The sequence below is a fragment of the Strix aluco genome, chromosome 13 (genome assembly GCF_031877795.1).
Source record: "Strix aluco isolate bStrAlu1 chromosome 13, bStrAlu1.hap1, whole genome shotgun sequence".
Lineage (NCBI taxonomy): Eukaryota > Metazoa > Chordata > Aves > Strigiformes > Strigidae > Strix > Strix aluco.
In genome coordinates, this window is record NC_133943.1 from 4,828,597 (window position 1) to 4,853,503 (window position 24,907).

The 24,907-nt window shown below is 38.9% G+C and overlaps 1 protein-coding gene across 1 annotated transcript in view; it reads left to right on the forward strand.

The window, feature by feature from the left end:
- SPOCK1 (SPARC (osteonectin), cwcv and kazal like domains proteoglycan 1) overlaps positions 1-24,907 on the forward strand; it is a 322,581-nt gene that overhangs the window by 168,113 nt on the left and 129,561 nt on the right. The window contains exon 4 of the mRNA XM_074838874.1: positions 21,317-21,431. Within this exon, the coding sequence (XP_074694975.1) occupies positions 21,317-21,431 (115 nt within the window). The remainder of the gene's footprint in view (positions 1-21,316; positions 21,432-24,907) is intronic.

The following is a 24,907-nucleotide window of genomic DNA, read 5'->3' on the forward strand; positions in this document are numbered from 1 at the left end:
AGCTCTGAGATGAGGAGTGTAGCCTGCATCTCCTTTAAGATTTACTATGTCATATTCAGGGCTCTGTTCACATTTCTGTGAATATACAGGGATTTTTCTTGTCTACAGCACAAATAAAATAATCCTCTCTTTAATCCTGTCAATGCCAGTCCTTCAAATAGCCAGTAGAGGCCACTGTCCTAGTGACTGAGGTCTTATGTGCAGCTGCATCCAGAAGCTTCCAACTTTTACAAATATAGAGTGCAGCATACAATTTGGCTAATTTATGATGACAGAGAAGCAGATTTCAATGAACTGGCACAGAACTGGCAGCCAGAGATACTAGAATTCTCTGTCTAGCCTTGCCTTTTACTCTCCATATTTCCTTGCCTAAGACTGATAAACTTCTTGCTTTCATTTTCCTACAGGCTAAAGTGCAGCTACTGCAATTTTATAAGGTTCTTGAAGGATTACTAAAGAAATTTAAAATCTTCCTAAGGTGCTAATAATGTTAGGCTGTATCTATCAGAACAAGCTACCAGCTCTGATAGATAACTGAAGTGTAAAAGCTCAGGTTTAGAAAGTTACTGTAACTTGCATAGTCTGAACAGGGATCCATCATACTGCTTACCAGGCTTTTACACCTCCGTTCTCAGAAGGTATATGCAGAGACAGGTCCTTAGGTGTCAGGTACAGGGCTGAGCATACTGCTTCTTTAATAAGTAATTGTGGTACCTGTTGATGTATTTGCTGACTAAATTCAAAGCATAAGTGCATTTGGAACTTTTCTGATGAGTAATTGAAGATAACATAGCCCTCTCTTTTTCCCCACCTAAGGAAACCACTTTAAAAGTTGCCCAAATGAAATGGCTGAACAGCAGAATTTGTGGATTCTTCACAAGTAAATTGTGAGACTCGCTCTAGTGGAATTTTTTTTTTTTATGTTAGTAATTAAATATTTTTAATAGCATTACCTCAGTAATATAGGAGCCAGCCAAAGTTGTCTCATTTTTTCCCCTATGAATTATTGCAATATCAGTAGGGTGCATCATGACAGCAGCAGGGATTCATCTATCTACATTTAGGTGGCTGTTACTATGGATCTGATTGTCTGGATTCTGTTTCTCATTGGTACAGGCAAATAGATACTCTGGGGTGCAATTCATCTCATATTCAGAGAGCTGTCAAAAAACAAGTCAGAGGAGTAGTTAGGTTTTAGATGCCTGTGGGAATCTAGTGTTAAATGAGATGGTTTCCCACCTGGTATGTTTATGTCTTGACATTTCTACATCAACATAATTTCCCAACTGGTAGTTGTCAAACACTGGAGAATTTTAGATTTTTTTAAACTAAATGGAAGTGTGAGTGAGTCAGATTTAAGTGATATAAATGTTTTCATTTCTTGTTTTAGTCTCTCAAATGGAGGATCTTACACTTTTCTATTTGTCCCTTTGAATTATATAGGCTGTAAGGAAACGTGGAACAGAATGTATTAAGGGATTGCTCTCCCTTACATGAAATAAACAGCAAACACTTCAAATTGCCTCAGCTATTAGAAAAAATGCTTTAGTTTGGAAGTGTGTTATTGAAATGGCAGTTCCCATCACCATTAGCAGCCCCTGCACAGAAAAGCTGTGTGTAATGCCTTTCCATCCGACGGATCTCTTGAAGCAGGTGTTCAGCCACCCACCTTGAATATGAGTTTGATTGGACATAAACTGATCCCCAGTTTTGCGGTAAATTCAGCATACGTTCATCATCCCTTAAAATACTGTCCTTGGTATTTATTACGTTCTAATGAAGTTTATCATCACTGTAATAGTTTAGAACCTTGAATGACAAATTCTGGCATCTTGCAGTTGCTGCTTAGTACCATATTTTCATGTATAGAACTCCTGCGTCACAGAGGAATAAAAACAGGAGACTACAGGCGAGGGAAGCTGCTGAGGTGAAAGTTCCTCGTGTATCACTATCACATGCAAGTGCAATGCCATAGAATCCAAGCTTGCTCTTCTTAAAAAAAAAAATAAGCTTCAATTATACACAGGAATATATAGTAGTTGGTGTAATCTGTGTGTTTGATCGGGATGTTACAGCAATAGCATATCGCTTACAGCTAATACTTAAAATAAGAGCATCTGATCAATATATTTTTCCAGTTTTTTAGCTAGTGAATATTCTAATCATTCTAAACACCGTGTTGCATTTGAAATGAAAAATTCTGAAACATATAAAATTAGAAAACTGACCAGAAGAATGTTAATTAGGGCCATATGCTGAGTAACTGGGCAGGGCCAGCCACTCATTCTTACAACCTTTTATAATCTGAGTTGCTTGGAACTGAAAGTTCAATTTGTATTAATGAGGGAAGTCATTCTTTATGCTGTACATCAGGATGATAAAATGTGTATTCATTGACTAGACTACAGGTAGGAACATAATGAATTCAAGGGCTCTCAAAATAGCAATATGGCTTTACCTGCCACAGCTAAAATCTGTGACATGATATCACGCCTTCTGTGTTTGATGCCTGCTTTGAAAATCTGGTTTTGTAATGCCTCACCAAGCCCATGCTCCTTTCCCAAGAGCTGGTGTGGCCACATCCTCTGATTGGAGTTCTGCCTGACATCACCATCACTCCCTTCTATTTTATCGGTGTCTTTTCTACACATACTGTCATGGCTATCCCATCAGTAAATGCAGTTTATTCCTGCTTTTTCCTCCTGATTTTCTAGGCAACCTGTTGATCTGGATCACATGGATTTTCAGTGGTGCATTCACTTGACCAACGGGTTTTGAAACATTTGATCAATTTTCAGAATAATAAATTCAAGGCTAAGAAGAAAGGCATTGTCAGTGCTGTTCTATATGTATGGTACCAAAATAAAATTCTGATTCATCTGTAGATTCAAGATCCTATCACTTGAGCAGACTAGAAATCTCTGGATATGTTCACATGATCTTCAGATACCTGATTAATCCATTTTAAGATACTGTTTGTAGCTAAATTTACCAGCCTGCAGCCAAAACAGCATAAAGGATAGTGTGCTGCTTGTAGTGTCTGTCGTACACTGCAGAAGGATTCATTCAGTTGTCAGGGAGCAGCAAGGACAACTTACACTTCTTCTCATCTGGGTAGTGGACAGATGAGGCATTTGATTTCTGAGTGACTAGTAAGAGGTATTGCAGATTATAGATTTCACTGGATTGAGGTATTTAGTTATACCAGAATTTAATAGTTATCCTACAGTCTAAGAGTTAACATCATATTGCGCCGTAGATGCTAGTTCTTGCCTTTGTGCTGTTTGCAGACTCATCTAGGAACTGTAGTATCAGTTATATTTGTTCCCTCTTGGCAGAGTAATTTGGTAGGTGGCTAATTAATGAAGCTTCACCCCCACACACACACATTGCCCCCCCAAATAAACATCAGTGTAGTTTCCCAGGTCAATATTTCAAGGCAGTGCTGATAAGATGTCAAGTTATAATAAAAGAAGACCCTGTTGGTAAGTGAATTTAACACATACTCACTCCAACTGGCAAACTTATGGAACAACTAAATTTTCAGAAAGTTAATTGGATATTGAATCCAGTCACTTCAAGTGAGATGAGCAAGTCTTTCCTTAAAGATGAGGATGTAGCCTAGAGATAAATTAAACACTGGCTGCAAGCTGAATTAGCAAATGAGAGCTGGGTAGAACTTTAGTGGGGAAAATTAGGATTATTTTATGTCAGCAAGTTGACAACCTGTGATTAAAATACCAAAACATACTGGCATGCTGAAATATAGCATTTCTGTAATACTTCAGTTGCATTTGCAAGCTTTTGAGTAATGTCTGTGCTAGAGATACCAATGCGGTCAGTGGGCCCATAGAAGACACAGTCTTGAGAAGAATCTCTGGTAATTCTGTGTTTTAGCACTTCTTCCTCTCTCTCATGCATTTCCGAGGGTGTTAGTTGTTTCATATTTTTTAGTGTGGTTTTTTTTTTTTTTCTTCTCACTGAAACATGCACAGTTACCGATACATGGGGCCTTCTGTTCTTCACATAATATTAAGTATTCCCTGGGGGCTGTTCAAGTAGGTGTTCTCTGCGAAAGATTTGCCTCCGGAGTCTGTAATTCCTACAAGAAGAGCACATATCTTTATTTCAGAGTCATCACAGGCTATCACACTGGTTGATGCTTACGCACATTCTGCTTCATTAACTGTTCCACATTTGTTTCCTTCTCTTGGCAGCCTGCTTAAGCCAGATCCCCAGTGTAACTCCATTAAAGCGGGTATTGGTTTCAGCCGGAAGACAGATGGCCTCATGCCCTATACCCTCCCTCTCTGTGATGTACAAATTATGTCTTGAATACTTCTTTCAAATGTCACCAAAATGCTGACCGTACTCTTGCCTTTCTGATAAAATGAGAAATATTACAAATTTTTGTTATGCTGGATTTGGAAAATTCATGGTGCTGGAGAGCAAGCAACTAGGCAGGGGAGCGTGGACACAGCTTGAGATGTCATTAATGGGCAGCAATAGACTTTCTGTCTGTTCCAACTAAATCTGAGCCTGTGCTGTGTGTTTGCATATTCTTAAGGTATGACCTAGGACAGTGATAATAGGCACACTTAATCTCAAAGAAATAGTAAAAGGAGTCTAGAAGCTTTTAAATGTTGACAGATAATGTAACTCTAATTAAATGTGTAATCTAATCTAATAAAGCAGCTTCCAGTTGATCTTGGCGAGGGCCAAAAGCTTCCATTCTGAAATACAGTGTGATCAGTTGTGTTTTAATCCATCTCTGATTTCAGCTGCAGAAAGATGTGGGATCATTTCAGGCAGTATAATGGCACGTGTTCCATGGCAAATCCACATGTGCAACAATAGTGTTGGGCAAACTTTAACATCATTTTGAAGCTAGATGCATTATCTAGATGTTAGTAGTTATGTGATGCTTTTAAGATTTCTTCTTCCTACAGTGCTTGTGTATGTGTTCTGTATCAATGCACGTTGTCGTCTTTACATTAATTTGGAGAAACTGGTAAGTGAAGCTTGCAACAAATCCACTATTCTTTATTAGCTAATTATCTGGTTGTGAGTCCCAGCATTCAGCAGTTCAAGCAAATAATGTAGATATGAATTATTCATTACATGAGAACTGCCATAATGGGTAAGAATGAAAGATTCTGGCTGTTCCGGTCTCCTATTTCTGATAGCTCTATCAAGCATGAGCGACAAAGATATTGGATCCATAACAGCATGCAGAGATAGGGTCATTGACCCAAACTGTCCCTAACGTTTGGCTTACATTTTCTCTTCTAGAACATCATATGAGCAGTAAGATGTATTGCCAAGCTATCAGAATGTTTATATCTCCTGTTGTATTTCCATTTGTTTCTTTTCAGTTCGTGCATTTTCTTCTCAAATGTGTCATTTGAAGTATTTGAATCCTCCAAGTGACCAAAGCTGCTGTTTAGATAAGCCTTAAGTCTCCCTACCTTCCTATTGGTTCCATCTTATGAATCATTTAATAAAGCAAAGTAGAAGATGAAATCCTGATCCCAAAGAAACCAAAACTTCCACTGGTCTGTGATAATACCCAGTGTTTTATCAATAAAAGATAAATATCTGTAAAAATATGGACATTTTAAAATTTGTGCATTCTCTGGTACAGGCACTTAGTACTTCTCATACAGGTAATGACTCTTCATGGATGTTGACGTTTCTATGGCAATTTTGAAGGCTGCCAGTTAATGGCATCGGTGGAAGTTGTGGATAAACAGCATTTTACAGGATCAGCACTCCAGGTGTAACACTCTGGGAATTTAAGCACGATGAAAAACTTACTTAAGGTTACTCACAGAAAAGAGAGACTATATGATCATTTTATTTTACTACAAAAACATGACAGTCCACTGCCAGTAAACATACACATCAGTCTTCGTATTTGTAGTCATGAGCCTGCTGAGCTTCCTCTTCATTTGTTTGCTTTCTCAGGCTCCAAGTTAATAAGAAGGGTCAGTAAAGCCCTTCTAGCCGTGGCCTTTTGGCTTTGTCCTGTTTCATTATAAAACCAAATGATCCGGAAATCCACCTGAAAATGTAGTTAAGTGATATGAAATTTAGACACACTAACAAATTACCAGTAGCAGAACATGCTGAGTTTCAAATCATCCTGCAGCCTGAGAGACTGCTAAATTAATTAGCTTGATAGACAACTTCAAGGAGGAACTACTGAGACTATCCGCTGAAAGGAGGAAAAAAGGATTTCTTCTGAAACAATGACATTGGCACTTTGACACCAACTGTTCTGAAGCCTTTGCCAAGCCCTTAAAAAAACCCTATATATTAATGGCAGTGTACCACCACCCACCTACAGCAAATACTGCGAGCCAGTAGTAAAGGCTGCACACATGCTAATGGCCATGTCCCATATAGATTCTCCCATGTTTAAAGAGCCTGTTATGCCTAACAAATATCTTGACTGTTATTGACTGTTCAGCTTGCATTAGAAGACCTGATATGGTACTCTTCCTTTAGAGAAAAAAACAAATCACGAAGATTTGTGGGCCATTTAAAAACCTATAGGGCATGAAATTGATACTGTGTGAGAAAGAGAGAAAGGAATTCCCTCATTAGGTCTTGCACATTAGTATAAAGGCTGTTGCTGTAGTTTAATCTAAGTTCTTGTGATACATCCGCATAGCTCATTTATACCAGACATGCACATGGAATAATGCATTAAGATACTGATATTTCTTTTAATTATGTTTTTTTAATGTCTTCACTTTTTTTGTGTGCATATGTATTGTGTATCGGGAGAGCAAGGGGTGGTTATGTGTGTAGCTGAATTAAATACCCTGAACTGAAATGCTGACTCCCTGCTTCCAAATTGTGATGTATAACGTAATGGCTCTCAAGCGTTACAGGCAGAATTGCATTTTACTCTGTTGTTGATGAACTTAACGGTACTGAATGCTAAGACTTCTGTGGCAGCAGTAGAAGCTGATGTGACAGTGTCTCTTTCCAAGGCTTGTGACAGAATCCATTGGACTGTAACTTCACTGTTGCTTAAGCTTACTGGTTTGTAGGATTGTAGGTTTACAGCTGACCCCCACCTCTATATCTCAGTAAAGAAAGTTGCTTTAATAAAGTGTTGAAAAAGGGTCAGAGCACAGAACATGAAGCTCTTGGTTAGTTTTTTCTCTCCTGCACACCCAGTATATTCAGATTGTCTGCAGTGTTTGCTCTGACATGCCTTAGAGTGGATGAAAATTTTTGAGTTAGGTTTTCTAGCAGTGACTCTGTCCTGGAAAGTACTGTGAAATCAGCTGGAAAAATGATCTTGTCCAAATCATAAATGCAAATTCAGTCATCATGTCAGATGAACACATTTTCTCTGAACAGATTTTAATGTTTGGCTATGATAAAACCAGGCTAAACTCATTTTCCAGTTCAGTGTCCAGTTCAAGTAACAGAGGGGGGTATTGCAAACCCTGCAGGGGAGGGAGGAAGAATCAGGAAGGGGCAGAGATACTACCTCGATGTCAGTCCTTCTTACTGAACAGCTTGCTCTGCCCTCTTCTTGCGGTAGAGAAGAGCTCTTTGTAGTGATGCACCCTTACTTAAATGTCAATTTACTGATTAAAAGCAAATAGAAATATATTCAGCAGAAGAGGCAGTGGGATGGATAAATCATGCTGAAATACAATTTCTGTTCCCTTAACATCACAGCACATTTATATAAATGGAAACTTTTTTTCTGCTTAATACTAAGGTCACAGTTATACTGGTTCTATCTTCTAACTGTCATTTTTCAACAAGGATCTTTCCTGAAATTGGAAAAGCATCTGACTTTATTTGGTATTCCCTCCAATCTTGAGATCCACTGCTTATCCTCCTGGGTTTTCAATATTCACTGGGAATGGTAAAGTCTAGAAGGGGATAGCAGTTACAGGTAACATTTACACCTTTTCAGATCAAAACTGGATGAAGTCAATTAATTTAGAATTATAGTAGTAGTGTCCTCACTCTTTCCTATCTCCTGTCTCCAAACCACTGTAACACCGTTTCTTGCTCTTCACATTACTCTTGTTTCAGATTTGGGCAATGACTCCGGATACGTCTAGAGATAGATCAGACAAGTTGATTCTGGAAATATAATATATATTCCTTGAAAGAGAGTAAAACCTAGTTTCCAATTCCATTGTTACTTTGAATTATTTAGCATTACTGATGGTTCCTTTTTATTAGAACTCTATGTTTTTTCTTTGTTCTAATAAAAAGTAACATGTACATCAGGAACCCTGAATAATTCAGTGTTACTTCATAACTCAGGAAGCTTGCTCTTTTTCAAGACATTTCTTGCCTAGGTGTTTCAGAAATCAAGCAATTCTCTTATGAACAGTTGTTCTGCTGTTGTAGAGGTGGATTTTAGCTGCCATGCTGAGTGCAAAGTTACAGAATTTGCTGTTGTATTGCCCGAGGCAGCCTTGGCTCTTTCTCTGTGGGAAAAGGACAAAACATTTTAGTTATTCTAGACAGTTACTCAAGTATCCACAAGGAACTGCTCAAACTTTAATTCTTCATAAAGGATCTTCTTTCAGAAATATTTTAGCTAAGTATTGGCAAGAGAAATAGCATTTCTCCTCTCTCAGATGAGATCTTCATTAATGTACAATTTTTTGAGAAACAGAGCATTTTAATTAAACTGTGAATCCATTTAAAGCCTTCTAAACATTGGTTTTGTGTGTTTAAAAATTATCAATCACTTATCAAAAGACATATCGAGATGCCCTGGAATGCATTAATGAGACGAGAATAAAAGACAACTGCAAAGTGTGCTGATTTAGCAGTAGCTCTGTAGAGGTCAGCTTTTGTTTTTAAAAATTAATTTTGAGGTCTCAAAAGCAAGAGAGGAACTGTAGGCTGTGTGAATTAAAAGTTGATCATCAGTTTCCACACTTCTGCAGCAGCTAGAGTGTAGCAAGAAAAAACCCTGTGGAAAGAACCCAATGTTGGGTGTTTTCCTTCTGTATGTATTGTTCTGCAGGGCCGTACAAGCCCTATAACTTCATATTTTCACTGGTGTCATACCAGTAGACGTTTCTAAATTGCAATGCTGATGCTCTTCCTTGTGAACACTTCCTGTCTTCCAGCCCATTTGACAATCTGCTTTCTCCACTTCTGAGGTTATCTTACCCTTTCATTTAATTCTCTGCAGAAAAGTCACCAATCTTCTACTGTTTAGAAACTCCCAGTCTCAAAATTTCTGCCTTTGGCACAATTGCAACAATTGCTGGTCAATTCCAGCAGAGCGGAGTTAATTTTTACAAAATGATTTTGTGGTTTCTGAATTTTCATCTTTATTTGTTTCACATTAGAGATTGTCTCTTGCACTGTGGAGTGAGGAATGGTACTGGATATTCACTGATTTTCACAGCACTTATTTCTTTTAAACTCATGCCAGAAGAAGGAGTTCTCTTTGCTGTATTTATATTCACTATGCTTTAGAACCAGGCAGGACAGGTGTTTGTCCTTTCATTTTTTTTCCCATTTAAGCCTCTTCCAGATATCAATTATATGACTAATTGATTATCCATAGAGGAGCTTCATCTTCTCCTGCTTAGGTAATTCCTCTCAACGGCAATGAAAATTACATTAGGCAACAATCTATTAAGCTAGTCAGCCCCCAGCCAGTCTACACTTTTGATGTGTTTTGTGTCGTACAGATTTCTAGATTATGTACAAGCCATGTGTAGTAGCAGCTGTGCTCATTCTGTAGGGGTTTTTCTGGTCATGTCTCATGGCTAAAATTCCTATAACTTTGTAATTCTAGTGGTTTCTTCTGACAGTGAATTCTTTACCTGTAAATTTACAAATCTGTGATTTTTCTATTTCATCCCTAATCCAGAGGTGTTCTGCAGAATGCTGCCCATTTTGCAAGGTTTTCCACCGTGGTATCAGGTTGACAGAACTGCTGCCATGTGACAGGACTGGAACTGCTGTCTTTTCATAATGAAATCAGTCTTTGAAAAGTCTTTTATTTTTGTGTTTGTTTTGCTCAGTGCACACTAAAACTAATGTAATATGGAAACAAATCTTCCTCTGTTGATGTAGAAAATTAAGTGTTTTGCCCATGTTTCCATGGAGACAATCAGACTGACATAAATGAACATGAAACGGCTCTTCGTTCTGCAGAATTTAGCTGTTTTGAAATGACTGCATTACAAGTCATTCATAGGGGCCCTTTGCTTGTGTTCCGTGATGCCTTCCAAGAGTCCCAGGGTGATTTCTAGACAGTAAGTATTACTATCCCCATTTTTAAAAGCTGAAAAAGAGAGGGAGGCATAGAGTGACTAACTCATTTATCCCAAGTCACAAAAAAGGCAAAGATAGAACAAGAATACAACGTTAAGAGTCTCCTTTCCTTCCTGCAGCCACTGCCCATGAGCTAAGCTGCTAAGAATGCTAAAAACAAGAGTAAAGTTGGTAATTTTTCCATGGCATATTTTCAACGAATGCTATCTGTATTGTACCTTATTAATTAAGCATAAAATGAGCTCCTATATTTTATACAAAATAGTTGATAATATTTGGAGACAAATTCTGTTTCATTTATCCTAGCAAATAAGCAAAGGAACTTAATGGAAAAAGTAAAGGCTTTCTCATTTCCAGGGCTGAATGTCTTACCTAGTTTAACATTTAAATATGAGTGTGTGGAGATACACAGGGGGCCTGGCTGGGAATTGCTGTAACTGTAACAACATTGACATTCAGTCTGTCGACAAATAGAGCAAACTCGTCAGCCTTCCAGAGAATTCATATCCAGAATTTTTATTGCTTGCTTAGCTCTCTACAATGCTGTGTTAGAAAAGAATTCTAATTATGCATACTGAAATACTGATTCGTAAAAACAGTCGTTTGGTCCTTATTTTTGCTATTTGCTGATGGAATCATTAATAACAGTGATGCACTTTTGCTTCTGCATTACCTCTAAAAAATAAGCATTCAAAGATATGTTTGTTATTCATATTTTCAAATGAGATTTAATGACATAGAATATCTAATGAAGAATAATAAAATTTGATTGGTAAGAGATTTTTCTGTATGAAAAATACAGAGTTCTGTATTGTTTCAATTTTATTTTTTTCTGCTCATAGTTCTCAGTTCATTATAGTTTTAAATTTTATTTTCTACTCATAGTTCACCCTTCATTATAGTTTTTAATCAAAGTTGGAAAAGGGTTCAGTATCTCACAAACTAGCTATCTGAATTAAATTGTGGTAATTTTTTCCCCATTATATTCTTTCTTCAGTTAAAGTATAAATTACAGCAGCTTCAGAAGTATTGCAGAAGTGTTTCAAGCCATACGATGCAACTTATCTCCAAGCAAATCAAAATATATGTTTGTATTCATCTGAAATGAGAAAGGTGTCTCTTTAATTACACATGAATAATTTAAAATACTGTTTTCTGAAGAAGGTATAACCTGTTTTGTTTTCATTGGCCTTGGAGTAAAATAATTTGTATTAAATGAAATCCCACTAAATAAATAATTCAGTCCAGTGTAATAGAAAGCAGTCTAGGTCAGTTCACTGGAAAAATACTGTGCGGCATTTTAGAAGTACCATAGGATGGCCAAGTCCAAGCATTCAGAAATCTCAGTTATCTTAAATAGACTTTTTTTTAATAATGATTTGAAGTCATTTGTATGGCTTTGATTTATTAAAATCTTTGTAGTTTATATTTTCAGTATTTCCCCAGCAGCAAAGAGAATAGAATCTTGCTGACTTTTGGAAAGAAAAATGAAGTTCTGTTCTGGTTCTAGGATCTGGAGATTTAAAGGAATCAGCCGGTATTGCAGGACACAAGTTCAGTCACAGATACAGAAACTGCAGCCTCATCTTCTTACAAAACTGAAATACGACTTGCAATAATTTCACAAGATGTTATCAGCTAGCCAGTTTACTAGTGTGGAGATCCAAGTGCTTTCTCTCTCTCTTTTCCTCACGTTAATTTGCTATAAAATTGAGCTTGAAAGTCTAGGGGAGCATATTCTGTCCCCAGAGAGGTACAGCTGGACTTTGGGGCACCAGGGGCTGGGGCTGGGGGTCAGTACCGGCTCTCCTGCAGAACGAGCCGTGCCCGCTCGGGTAGGGTGGAGATCGTTTGGAGTATCAGGATGCCTGGGGTTAGAGGCGCTTGTCTGCGCTCTCATGGGGTACCTTTGTAAAGCAAGCAGAGAGCTGAGCCTGACCAAAGCAAACAGTCATGTTTTTAGCTCTGCTCCTGTTAAGTCAGATACCGCAGAACTGTGTCCTCTCAGCAAGGCAGAAGCAGAGGTGTCTTCATTTTCTCATGTTCCACCATTAGAGCAATCTTTTGAAGTTCTCCACTTCCATCCAGGAATCTTGAAGCTAGACCATCCCAGGGGTTTTGGGGACTCTAAAACAGAAACTGTAGAGCTGCTGTCATTAAACATATGCCAAAGCCCCATGAATCCCGGAGAACGGAGCTATTTTGTACCCTCACTACTTCCTGGAATTAATAATTGAATGGAACATCTGACCAATGTCCTTCTGTCTGTGGGTTTTTAAGTCTGTTTTGCCTTCAGCGTACTGGGATATGCAGAAATACACCCTCGGGTATGACACATACAAGCATAAATTATCACATAGTGGAAGCGCTCGGAGAAGTGTTACAGCACTGGTGCCAGATCATACTTTATTGAACCGATGCAAGTGCTCTGTACTTGCATCTTGGTTGAATCTTTGCCTTGCAGGCAGGGGAGTTGTTTGTGAAAAGTGCACCTGGTGCTAGCTGGAAAACAAAGCAAGCACCAAGCTGTATTTGACAGCTTCTCTTTTGCTGTGGATGTTTGTTTTTTCAGTTTCAAAATAAGTGTTAAAAATATACATGTATTAGCTAAACATACCTAAGTATATGTAATATTTAAAACCTGCCCCAGTATAGGGAAGTATGTGAGATACATTTGCAGTATATTGAGATATAAATCATAATGATTCATTGTCAGAAATCAAACCAGGAGCTTCTTTTTTACGACTCTTTAGCGAATCAACCTCAGTCTTGTACACGTCTCTTTACTAGTTGCTAGCCAAATACCCTCGTTGATGGTTGGGGCAGATTATCACATCCACTAATTGAAGCACATTTCCTAACTTACAGTCCTATCTTTTTTTTTTTTTTTTTTTCCCTTCACTTATTTTCACTGCATCAGATTTCTGTATATTTGTAAGGAAAGTCATTTAAATACTCGGGTCTTATCCTTTGCTCTGTAGAGTCCTTTGAAGCATCTTTTGCCTTGGATGGCCCTCAGCAACGTCAAAAGCAATTATATGTCAGTTATAAGAAATTATTTTTGAAAGTGCCTGTAAAAATTAAAATAGATGTTTCTGTGCACTATACCAACATCTTCGGCCACTCAGATGTTAAGAGTGCTCCAAAACAAAACTATGCAAAGATACTACAGTGATGGAATAAATGCTGACAGTTTGAGATGTTACTGTTTAACTGCCTTGAGAAATTCCATTTACTGAAAATAATTCACATACATGTTTGAAACGTTCAGGCCTACGGTAATTAATTTTCAGCTGAATTGATTTCTGTATGCAAATTGCTCTGAGTAATTATGCAGAGAGGGAACATGCAAGAGAGAAAGAGAGACTTAAATATCTGAGCTTGTTAATCGAAGACATGTTCTCCCCTAGACTTGGGGGAGGGCTAACACCAATTTTCTCCCTAATGAAGCAGAATGATTTATGCCAAGATTTGCAGAAGCAGAATAAAAAACATTGGTAATTATTGGCAATTGATGGAGGGGGGGGTGTATGTAATCTGTTATTAACTAACATTTTATAAAACCAGAATTATTAACAATACCAGCTCTGAGAAGAAATGTTACACTCAGGTCCAGTAAACAGCATAGCCTTAGCCGCTCAATGTGGCCACTTAGCAACCCGTAAAAACAAAATCTGGGGAAAGGCTACAGGCAGAAACCTTCTGAATGGCTAGAAATCCATCACAGGCTTACTTGGGTGTCTTGTTCATACAAAGGTGATGGGGTAGTCCCATTGCACTTGGATTAAATTCCACTGACAGACTAACCTCAGCACATGGGTTGGTTGGAGTTTACCACTGGAGCATTGAAAACTATCATGTTTTCCCTGAGAAGCAAAGGAATGTTCATCTGAGTGCTCTGTAAGTTACTATGTATGGCCATGTTCACCTTAAGAAAAAAAAAAAGCATAAATTCATCATCTGCTTTAAAGCTGAGTAGGAGCTCTAATTATGGGGAGGGGAAGTCTGTGGTTTACTTCAAACAACTGAAATAATAAAACCAAAACTGGTTTAAACCATCGTGTGTTAGCCATCATGTGTTGAAAACATGCCCTTTTCCTAGAAAAAAATCCATGGCAAAGTTTGTAGAGATTTTTATTAATACATGTTTAAGCTGCATGGCTCCCTACATGTTTACTATGCAACGGTTTTCATGAAAGTATATCGTAAAATTCCTCCGAGTCACTACTTGGCTGCTTTGATCACGCTTTCTCTTTGGCTGTTACCATGCTGTAAGTGGAGACAAGATGCTGATTTGAAACATTGCCGCTTCGAGCTGAAGTTTGCCATGAGCTGCCATGTGAGCTTCGTGCTGAGTGGGGCAGAAGCCGGGTGAGCAGTACCCGTCTGCCCCTGCCTGCCCCGGCCAGCTCGCGTTCACACCTTCCGCGTTCCCACGCCCTCGCTGGGGGCTTGTACAGCCAGGAGCTGGGCTTTGCTTCTCCTGCTTGCTTGTGGAGTATTGCTGGAATCAAGTAATACATAATAATATCGAAATGCACACCTATAATGTAATGCATCATTTAATTGAGAGGCTTTCATTTATTATCAATCTCTTCTGTCTTAAAATATGCACTAGGATCTCTGCATCGAAGACAGCAGGTCCCATTTTCCAGTTCATCATACCTTTCTCAACAGATGTTCTTTTCTCATATAGTCAGAACAGTTCCAAGGGGATTGCATAAAAGCAACTGCTCTTGACATTTCATTATGCAGAAATATTTTTGTCATTGAATGATCATAGTACTTATTGTCAGGCAATTTTGAAAACAAAAAAACCAATATTTACATAATGCCATTTCTTTTTGATTGTGTAGTTTGTTTCAGCTCCACTAAACAGCTATGAGTTAGAAATTACTCTCTTCCCCCAAACAAATGGTCATAAAAGCAGAATCAAGCTCATAAATCTTGCTGTGAACTAGTTGTACAGTTTCTGCAGGATTACACATCCATTGCTGCAAGACATTGGAAGTATTTATTTGTTATCACCCTTTTAAAGTCAAATGTGTGAAAAATAAATTTACTCTGTTGTGATTAACACAACGACCCACAGCTGCAGCATATAGAGCTGCAGTCTTACAGAGCAACTTCTCCCTGTACTGCCATTGTCTGAACTAAGGAGTTTCCTGCAAGTCATAAGTCTTATTTTATAGTGGTAATATATAAAACCACGAAACATAATAGAAAAGTATCTCAAACACTGTTGTTAGGTCTTTGTCCAACACTGATTTATATTGGAAACTCACAGCCTCTGGTGAATGGTACAGGGAGGAGAGGGGAAAGTGTGTACAGTTCATAAACGAACGGTCTCTGATCTGCGTTGTGGAGCTGGGAGGGAGAGGGTTTGGGGATGCAAGTGGTGTTTGTAATCCTGTTGGTATTGGAAAGAGATGTTAGGATGCCATTAGGAGGTTGTTAATGGTCTGGCGCAAACCCTGGTGTTTATTGTTTACTAATTATTCTGGTATCTCTATGAGATAACCACAGAAGATTTATAGTTTTAAGAGGGAACTTAGGTTGCTATGCATAATAAAAGCTTGACCAAAAAAAGAGATGCAAGTGGTTTGTCTTCTAATGACAGGAATTCTGATTCTGCACCTCTGTTTTGTATAAATGAGCCTAGCACAGGTAAATGGGCCTAGCACAGGTTTTAGGTCACTGCCTGCATATGAAAGCCTTTCCCCTTTGCAGTGCAATCAGCTGACCTACACACTACAGTTTTCCTACAAAAATGTTGTGGCCAGTGAAGCAGAAACTTTAGCCCGTCTAAACACTTCACCTGTGCTCTGTCAGACAGGAAGAGACTTCACAGCTCAGAGCAGCAGGACAGCTGGCCAGAAAACAAATGTCAGCAGCAGAAACATCTAGGTGTTAAGTGAGGAAGAGTAATAAGACTTTTGAGCCAAGGTAAAAAGCCAGAAATTCTGAATTTTCCCAGGATAAAAATCTTCTGAATATGATTATACTTTGAGATGTGCAGTACTGTATTGCCCTGTATTTCAGCCAGCTGTCTCCTGGGGTGGATACTTCCCTTGGAGACCAAGTGTACAGGGATTTGAACAGCATGGGAAAAGCTCAAGACAGGAAACTATGAAGCCTGGACTCACAAAAAGATAGGCAAGGTGACTCAAGTGGGTTTTCATCAAAGAATTTATGTTTGTGTGAAATCTTTCGTTCCAATACTGACTGGACACTTATCTCCTCCAAAAATTTTGGGCCAGTCCTCAGCTACTGTCAGGTCAGATTAACTAACCGTATCGATTTCACCTTCAGTTTCGGTCTAAAGAAAAAAGTGGGAAAACGTTGACATATTAAAGCCAGGCTTGAGGTATTTTTGTTATTACTCTGCAGGCAGGCCTGAGTAACTGTGTGCAGACTCTTTGACATAAAAAAGAGATGGCTGTAGTTTTCCTTTCAAGCTGATAAAATAGCATATTTATAATAAAAAACTTCTTTTTTTTTTTTTTTCCTCATGCCTCTTCCCACTTTATTTATTTGTACTTTTGGCTTTTCATTTTCAAAGATTTCATACTTATTGCTTTAGGACAAAAAGAACTGTGATGACAAATATGGTTGTTATGTTTCATCTTATTCCCAAGGGTCTTTCCTTCTGCAGATGATGAGCATCTGCTCCTAGTCATGTAGAAATCTGATTAACAAAGCATGATCTTTGATTAGCATATTTCAGAAATTGTTTCTTATTATGAGCTGTCCTTAGGGCTTGCGTTGCTTAGCAGTAGGACAACCTTCCAAACTTATTTAACCTGTTGAGGAACTTTGCAGACATATAAATCCCTATTTTGACCCTTTCTGTTCATATGAATCATGAATTAAGTGGAAAAAAATCTCAAGAAATAATAATCCACATAGTGGGGTTTTTTGCTGTCTTGTTTTGCTTGTGTTTAATAAACTTCCTTCTACTGTTTTGAACTGTATGTAAGGGCTGTTTGTAATGAATAATAAATGATGCTTCTATAGTGTGTTTCATTTAAGGATCTTCATGAGCTTTTCCACTGTGAATGAAATAATTCATGCAACACACGGGTGGTGAAAAGCTTTATTATTATTGCCAGCATCATTTTCAGATTTTAGAAGCAAGACACAGATAGAGAAAAGTTGAGGCCTGATTTAAAAGGAAATACAGAAAAACAGCATCTTTTCCCATTCCTTTGCTTCAAACTGATAACCATTCAACAATATTTTTCTTTCTTGATAGACAATTTTTTAATCGCAAAAAATTTGAAAGTTGTGTTTCTTTTAACAATAATGTATTCTGTGATGCTGTTTCAGAACGTATATACTTCAGAACTGCATGCTTTTTTATTGCCTTAGAAGATCTAAGGAGTTCCTGAAGTAGATATAATTCTTCAATTAGAGTAAATTTTACTATGAAAAAAATGCTAAGTATTGAAACTGTGTATGATGTCATATAGACCATGTGGGTCTAAATCTTGCTTGTCTTACTCATGCCAAACTAGTAGTGACTTTCAAGGCTAAACCCACATCCCCACTTAAGCAGGCTCTGGCTGACAGAAAACTATGAGCACAAGGCCAGAGAGTGCTCTGCAACACCCTAGCAATGTTGGCAGCTCTTAGCCCTGGGCTCCTCGCCAATTTGCACAATGGTTTCTGTCGATGCAGCATTTTGCATCAAGGATGTGTCACCAGCAAAAGCAGACAACGTGCATGTGCCCCAGTAAAAGAGCAAGGCCAGCTGCAAGCAAGCGAAAGTTCTGGTCATTAATTTTTTTTGTGGATATGACCTTTGAATTACATCAGCCCACTGAACCTGTGATCTGGTGACCCTTCATGCTCCAAGTGGTGCTTACTTGTTAAAGGCCTTGCAGAAGGAGGGTATCTCACTCGTGATTCGCAGTTTAAGAATATCTAGGTGGACAGACAAGTAAAGAAATTGTGGCTTGCCATTTCAATCCTTGTCAAATATCTGCCTCGGTCTCCAGTGAGAGCAAAGTAAGAGGATTAAGAACATATATCTCACCCGCTGTGTTCTGGGAGTGTAAAGAGCAGGGCATGGGCTACTTCTCATGTGCCTGTTAGTCATTTAGAAAAGATACCAAAAGGCCACAGCAAAACAGCCCTGAAGAGCCTTTTCAGCCTTTGGTTGCAGTGGGACAGACCCTGGCCCCTCAAACTCTGCCCACATATTTTCCTGATGGCAACTCATTGATGTTGATGCCTTGTTGTTTATGGTGCAGGAAACAGATGGTCTTTCTCCTTCCTTTCTCACTTCACCTTTTCTATCAGTTTTAATGGCTTTAAAAGAAAAAGCTTTTAACACTTCTGGGGTTTTTTTACAATTTCCCAGTGTTTTGCACCAAAGGCATTCCACTAAATACATATGCACTAGTGAAGCTCAATTGCCCATCACAAATGTGTAATGGGTGTTAATGCAGTAAGAGCTTGTAGCTATGACTGTTTAAACCAACACAGAACAGCTGCAGCGCTTCAGCACTGCACGAAAATAGAAGAATCCTCTGCTTGTTGGAAGTACATTTGCTGTCATATAAAGAAATTTGGTACATAGCAAACTGAAACTTCTTGTACTTCAAATAGTATCCTTTAAAAGTTTCTCTGATCGTTCAGTAAAAGTGGGAGACTCAGTTATGATAATGTGCAATAAGAGCTTTATACAGTTTCAAAAATTAAACTAAGAGTTGTCCATTTCCAGGAGTGGCCCATTATGTGGGGAGGGAGGGGGGAGGTAAAATGGGATTTGAGGACACAGTGAAGAGGAACAGAAAGTCAAATCCATGGCAAAATAATGTCCAAAAAAAGCTTATCTAAAAATCACTTCTTAAACAAAGGTGAAATTTCTCTGTATGGCTGTGACTTCCCTTCTTCTGAAGTATTCACATAACCATTTTTTGAATATTTGTAATTCATCCTGGCAGATACATCTTATTGCTGATCTTTAGAAGCATCCTTTTGTAAGAGGATGAATTTAGATAGATAGCATTTCAAATGGGACTTGATTGCAGAAAAGTATTTATAAGAGATTTTCCCAGGTGGGATCAGTGCCCTAATTGGAGTGGTATCCAGCATAGCACTGTATTGCTCCTCTTTTTTTATTTCAAAGATTACCAAATCACTACTCATTTAAGGAAGCAGTCTATAGAACCTTGGCAGGAGCAGACAGGCTTGCACGCTGCCAGGACAGCAAATACTCTCTGTCTCTGTTGAGTTTCTGTAGGGACCAGGAGGCTGCTCCGGCGCCTGCTCCAGTGTCTGATGCGCCAACATCTTCTTGCCTCTCTACGGGGCAGCTCCTGCCTCCACTGATAACAGCCCCTCTCGCTCACTTTGGGTGCTAAACAGGATGATCCTCAACCAAATCCTGGTTTTACCACATCAGGCCTCTGATACATGCTTAATATCTTAATTTATGTGAGAAGAAGGGAGAGGTATGTGCAGTCCTAGTAGAACCTGTTGTAATACGCCATGTGCTAGTTTCTTCTTTTAGTGTTGGGAGACATTTTTGTGGATAGAGAAAAAATTAAAGGGGCTCTTCAGACTCTCATTGCTCCTTTGGGAGGGTGTTTGTTGCATCTGGGGAAAACGGTTCATCACAAGCTAAATGAGGACCTTTTCAGAAGCCTCCTGTTAGAATATTGGCAGTGTATCGCCGCTGTGCTGTTGCAGCCTCCGAGTACCCTTTTCAGATGAGCAGGACGTGTGTGTATGTGCGTGTGCACATCTGTGTTAATCCTTGTGTGCTGGCTACATGCCAGTTCGGGGGCTTACTTTCTGTCTGCAGGCCTTTAAGTCCATTTGCATTGTCATTAGGGTACAGCATTATTCACTCCTTCGAGTCCACTGTTGTGCTGCCTTGCAGTACACAGTTACAGAGAGGCAGATTTTAATGAGAGGATTGGTAAATGGGTATGTTCAGGAGGAAGGTTCATGGGATCTTTCCTAATCAAAACTGTAAAGAAGGTAAATCCCAGTACCCTGCACTTCCCAGTGAAGGATTGCATGTAGCTTCTGCACATTTTCCACTCCTGACTAGCTGCAGTACCTCAAATCATCCATCACGTAAGAGGGAGAGAAGCTCCCTTTACTGCCGCCATGTCCTCTTCTCCGGCAATTTAAGACTTGTTGAGAGAAAGATTGACCACTGTATTAGTCAGTACTGAAGATACATTTCTGGGCTCTGTGTCCCTGTCTGTCCCCAGATCCTGCTAGGCTCCTGTTAGACTGCTGGAGAAAAGGACAAAGCAGCAGTGATCACTCCTCAGGGAACCACAGCCTCAGCCCAGAGCAGGGGGAACACGGGGTAGTGTCAGATTAGAGTGTAAGCACTGACTTTAGAGGAAGAACTTTCCCTGGGGAGCATCAGCAGGAACAATAGTTTGGGCATATTTGCTCTGAGATAACAACTGATCGTGATCTCTAATCCTACTTCCAACAGCACTGCTGGTGATGTAAATTGTTGTATAAAAGCCCAGGATTATTTTATTGTTATTATGGCTCAAACATTTTAAGTACAGGAGATGCTTATCTGTAAAAATTAAAAATTGCTTCTACAAAATAATATCGTTGTTATACAGTACCTGTGACATTAAATTTATTAGCACCCTGCAATATGTCAGTTATTAGATAGCTTCTAAAATAATAGTCATTTTTTTACTTGTGAGTGTATTTTATTCCACCATAACTTTTCTGTGAAATGAACAGCATGATATAAAATATTATACCAGAATTTAATCAAAAAATATCATGTCTATGTGAATGCTAAGTTAGACTCAGATCACTGTTCAATAATCAGTCTTTAAGCTCTCCATCTATCTTTCTGCTTAAAACATCTCTATTTAACATGCAGTCTGGAAACAACAGCACACACTATACAATGGCAATTGATTCACTCAAATGTGGGTGTGTTCATTCTAACCAGTTGTCATCTGTCAAACAAGAGATAACTTTCTATGCATTTCTCACTTTCTTTTTTAATATGTCTATTTTTTTGTAGCCCTTGATCCATCCAAAGATCCGTGTTTGAAGGTGAAGTGCAGCCCACATAAAGTGTGTGTGACTCATGACTATGAAACTGCTATTTGTGTAAGCCGCAAGCAGCTGGTACACAGGTAAGGAAACTTTATTTTGTTTGTGGGTTTTGTGTCTTCATAGACATCCAGTATGATGAGAAGAAGTAAAATGAGAAAACGCCAAAACAAACATTAAAATCCATAATTTTAAGTCATTCCTTTAAAATTTAATTTGCATTTTTTTCTAAAACCAAACAGAAGTCTTATTATTTATAACTGAGGCTATTCCAAGAAGATGAACTGGAACATGGTGCACCATGTAGTGTGGAGTGCAGAATGCTCTCCCATTCCTGGGAGTGGTTTTCTCCTCCCAGAGAGCAGTAACTATGCATGTTTTAAAATCTGAAAACCTAGAATATGAAAACATGGTGTCAAAGACATCTACAGTTCCAGTAACTCAATTAGAAGCATTTAAAAACAGATTAATAAAGATATATTTTTTAAAAATATACCAAGCCTCTGCTTAAATTTGGTAAAGAACTGAAAAAAGTTGGTGGAACTTTGTAGAGCAACTCCCTGGGGAGTCACATAATTACAGAAAGCTCCAGATCTGATTGTTGAATGACTTAAATTGAGAGCAAATGAAATAGCTAATATGTTAAAAGCTTTGGCCAAGATGTTCGGATTAGACCACAGAACATCACTGAGAACAAAGAAGCAACTACTGAGCATAGGTTGAAATATGCTATAAATAAGCTAACATTGCCCTGTTTTGGAAGCAGAACAAGTAGAACCAGTAAGGAAACTGGTCTTAGCAATCTCCAGAGTCTCTCTGAGCCAAGACCCAGAATAAAACTGAAGAAATAAGCCCCTCCACTTGCTGACAGATGTACTGCTGTAATGGGAAACTCCAAATGGTTGGTCTGTACTTGAAAAAAAAAAAATGTTGTCTTGCTTTCTCTGCGTTTGAGTGATAAAGCTGGGGACTGGTCTCCGGTTTCTTTCCCTATTTATTAGGGAAGCAAAAATTTGCCTGTAACAGCTCAGGTCACTAAATGCCATTGTCAGCTGAGATTGTCGTTCCACAACTGTTTAAGCCAAGCTAAATTCAGGATGATCTGATTCCCATGCACTAGTGCTACATCTCATCTTATCTCACTGCTGCCTGGCTGAGGAAGCTAATCCAGTAAAAAAAAAAAAGTCTTTGATTTATAATACAAAGTTAATGGTGTAATGTGCATGAGGCAGTATGTTTAATCTTTGGTTTTCAATATGGAATGAACCCTGGAAGGATGTTAGGAGTATGGCTATGTGCAGCGCTCACATTCTAATGACATTTTTGGCATTACGTAGCTTACATTTTCTAGTTAGGATGGATTTAAAGTACTTGCATTATATAGTAGTCCTTATGATATATAGACGTAGATGTTGAGCCAAATGCTTTCTGAGCTATTTCCAGTATTTAATGTCCCAAAAGTGGTCAAAGTGGTATAGAGTAATGGTATAGAGGAGGAGCTGAATATCCTTTTTTTTTTTTTTTTTCAAGAAATCAGGCTGTGTTTCATGTGATCTCTCTATGATTCCTCCACTGCCTGCAGCTATTTCAGCTAACCTTTGAGTAGCACTGTGACTATGGAGATGAATAGAAAAGTATTGAAAACTTACTTTGAAAATTCTCCAAACAATTTCTAGCAAGTTTTGTAATGCTGAAAGAACTACTGCTGATGTGTGATAGTGGCACGTATGTCCCCAAAGTGTTTTTATTCTCAAAATACCTGGCTACCCTTGCCTCAGAGAGTAGACATGTCAATGAGGAAAGTAACTAGGCCAAATTCTCTGCTGATTTGAATCAGTGGAGTGACACCACTAAAGATTTTCATCTTTAGTGCCACAACATTCTGTTCTTTTTTCTATGCCTGACCTGAATACTACGGTACGTCTGACTCCAGTCATATTTAAGGCTGTGTTAATCAGGAGTAAATGCATTACAAGAGGTAGAGTTCCACCTATTTAAAACCAGTGGAAGCTTGAATATATTAGTGTGGGTTCACAAACCATCAAATAACACAGTGCCGTTACGATTGCTTTGAACATCCACAGTGCTTTTGGGTGTGCTCGGAAGGATTTTCTGTTTTATGTGTCATTATCATCTTGCTGTAATGGCTTTACAAAGCATGTAGGCTCAGCAAAAAGTCATCAGGAAAGTAACATCTCGCGTTACTGCTGAGGCTTCCAGACAGAGCTGCGTCGATTTGCATCACCTGATTAACTGGCCTGATGAAGAGTTGCAGCACAGGGAAATGGTATTTTTCCAGTGTAGCTGACTTTGAAATCATCAGTGACAGCGCAACACCATTGCTGTTTCATTTCCTTTGTGCTGGAATGCACACTTTTTAAACCAGGAATACAAAAAGAGTGTATAAAATTGAGTTCAATGGAAACTTGTTATTTACATTTATTGAGGCTCTGGCTCCGTGATGGCTAACTCACCCTGTAAGGCTTTCAGTCTCATGCCTTTAGAGTAAGACTCCCACATCTGGCAGCACAGCTGTCATATTTCTCAGTGCTGACGCTTTGATCCTGCCCATGGTGGACCTGCTGTTTGTGGGACCCCCTGACCCAGCTGGCAGGGTGCAGGGGTAGGTCTGTGGGAGAGCAGCTCGTGGTGCCGGCAGTTGGGGGTTGTGGGTTACCTCAGCAGTGCCAAAGGAGCCTGAGGGCAGCCTGACCCCTCCCGTGCAGCCTCCTCCTTCCCTCTTCCTCCTCCTCTCCACAGTCACCTGGTGAGCAGCCCTGGGTCTTGAAGATAAGGGAGATGTCTGAGAGATGTTTCAGACAGATAATAGTGTTTTGTCAGCACATCCTCTAAGGCATTTCCAGTACAAATTGGACAGGGCGTTAAGAGAAAAGGCAAGACTGAACAGTGACTGAAGAGCATGTGAAAGATAAATCTGAAGGTACCTTCTTACATGCTTAATAGTCCTTGGACTAACAATAGAGCCTTATGAAATCTTGTGTGTGGATTAAAACCCCTTTCAATTTGGACATGATCTATGAGAAGGAGTCTTTATTAGTTCAGTTTTGCATGAAATGCAGTAGTTAATATCTCTCAAAGATTTCTCATACATTTGCAGTCCCGTAAAACTTCATGCCATATCTCTCTGCTGATGTTGCTAGGGCAGCTGATGGGAAGGAAAGATGTCACTCTTGGGCTTTTTTGAAAAGAACAGAATGAGAAAAGAGGATTGATGAAAAAATAATGGGCATATTAACATGTGCAGGGTTTACAGCTTTGTTCAGTCCATTTAACTGGCGATCGCCAATTAGTTCATCACTGCAGTGTATGTCAGTCACAAAGCTAATCATGCAACGTCCCTGCTTCTCGGCTGTGACTTAGAAACCCAGCTATTTACTCAGTATTTCTTCAGTACTTTTGAGGCTACTGCTGCTGACAAAAGAGGCCACTACTGAGTTCCTCATGAATTTTTTTTAAAGATCTGGACAAGTTCCCAGATAAAACATCTGTTCCTCTAAATTAGGCATCAAGAGCTTGGTCTGACCGGTGCAGCAGTGTT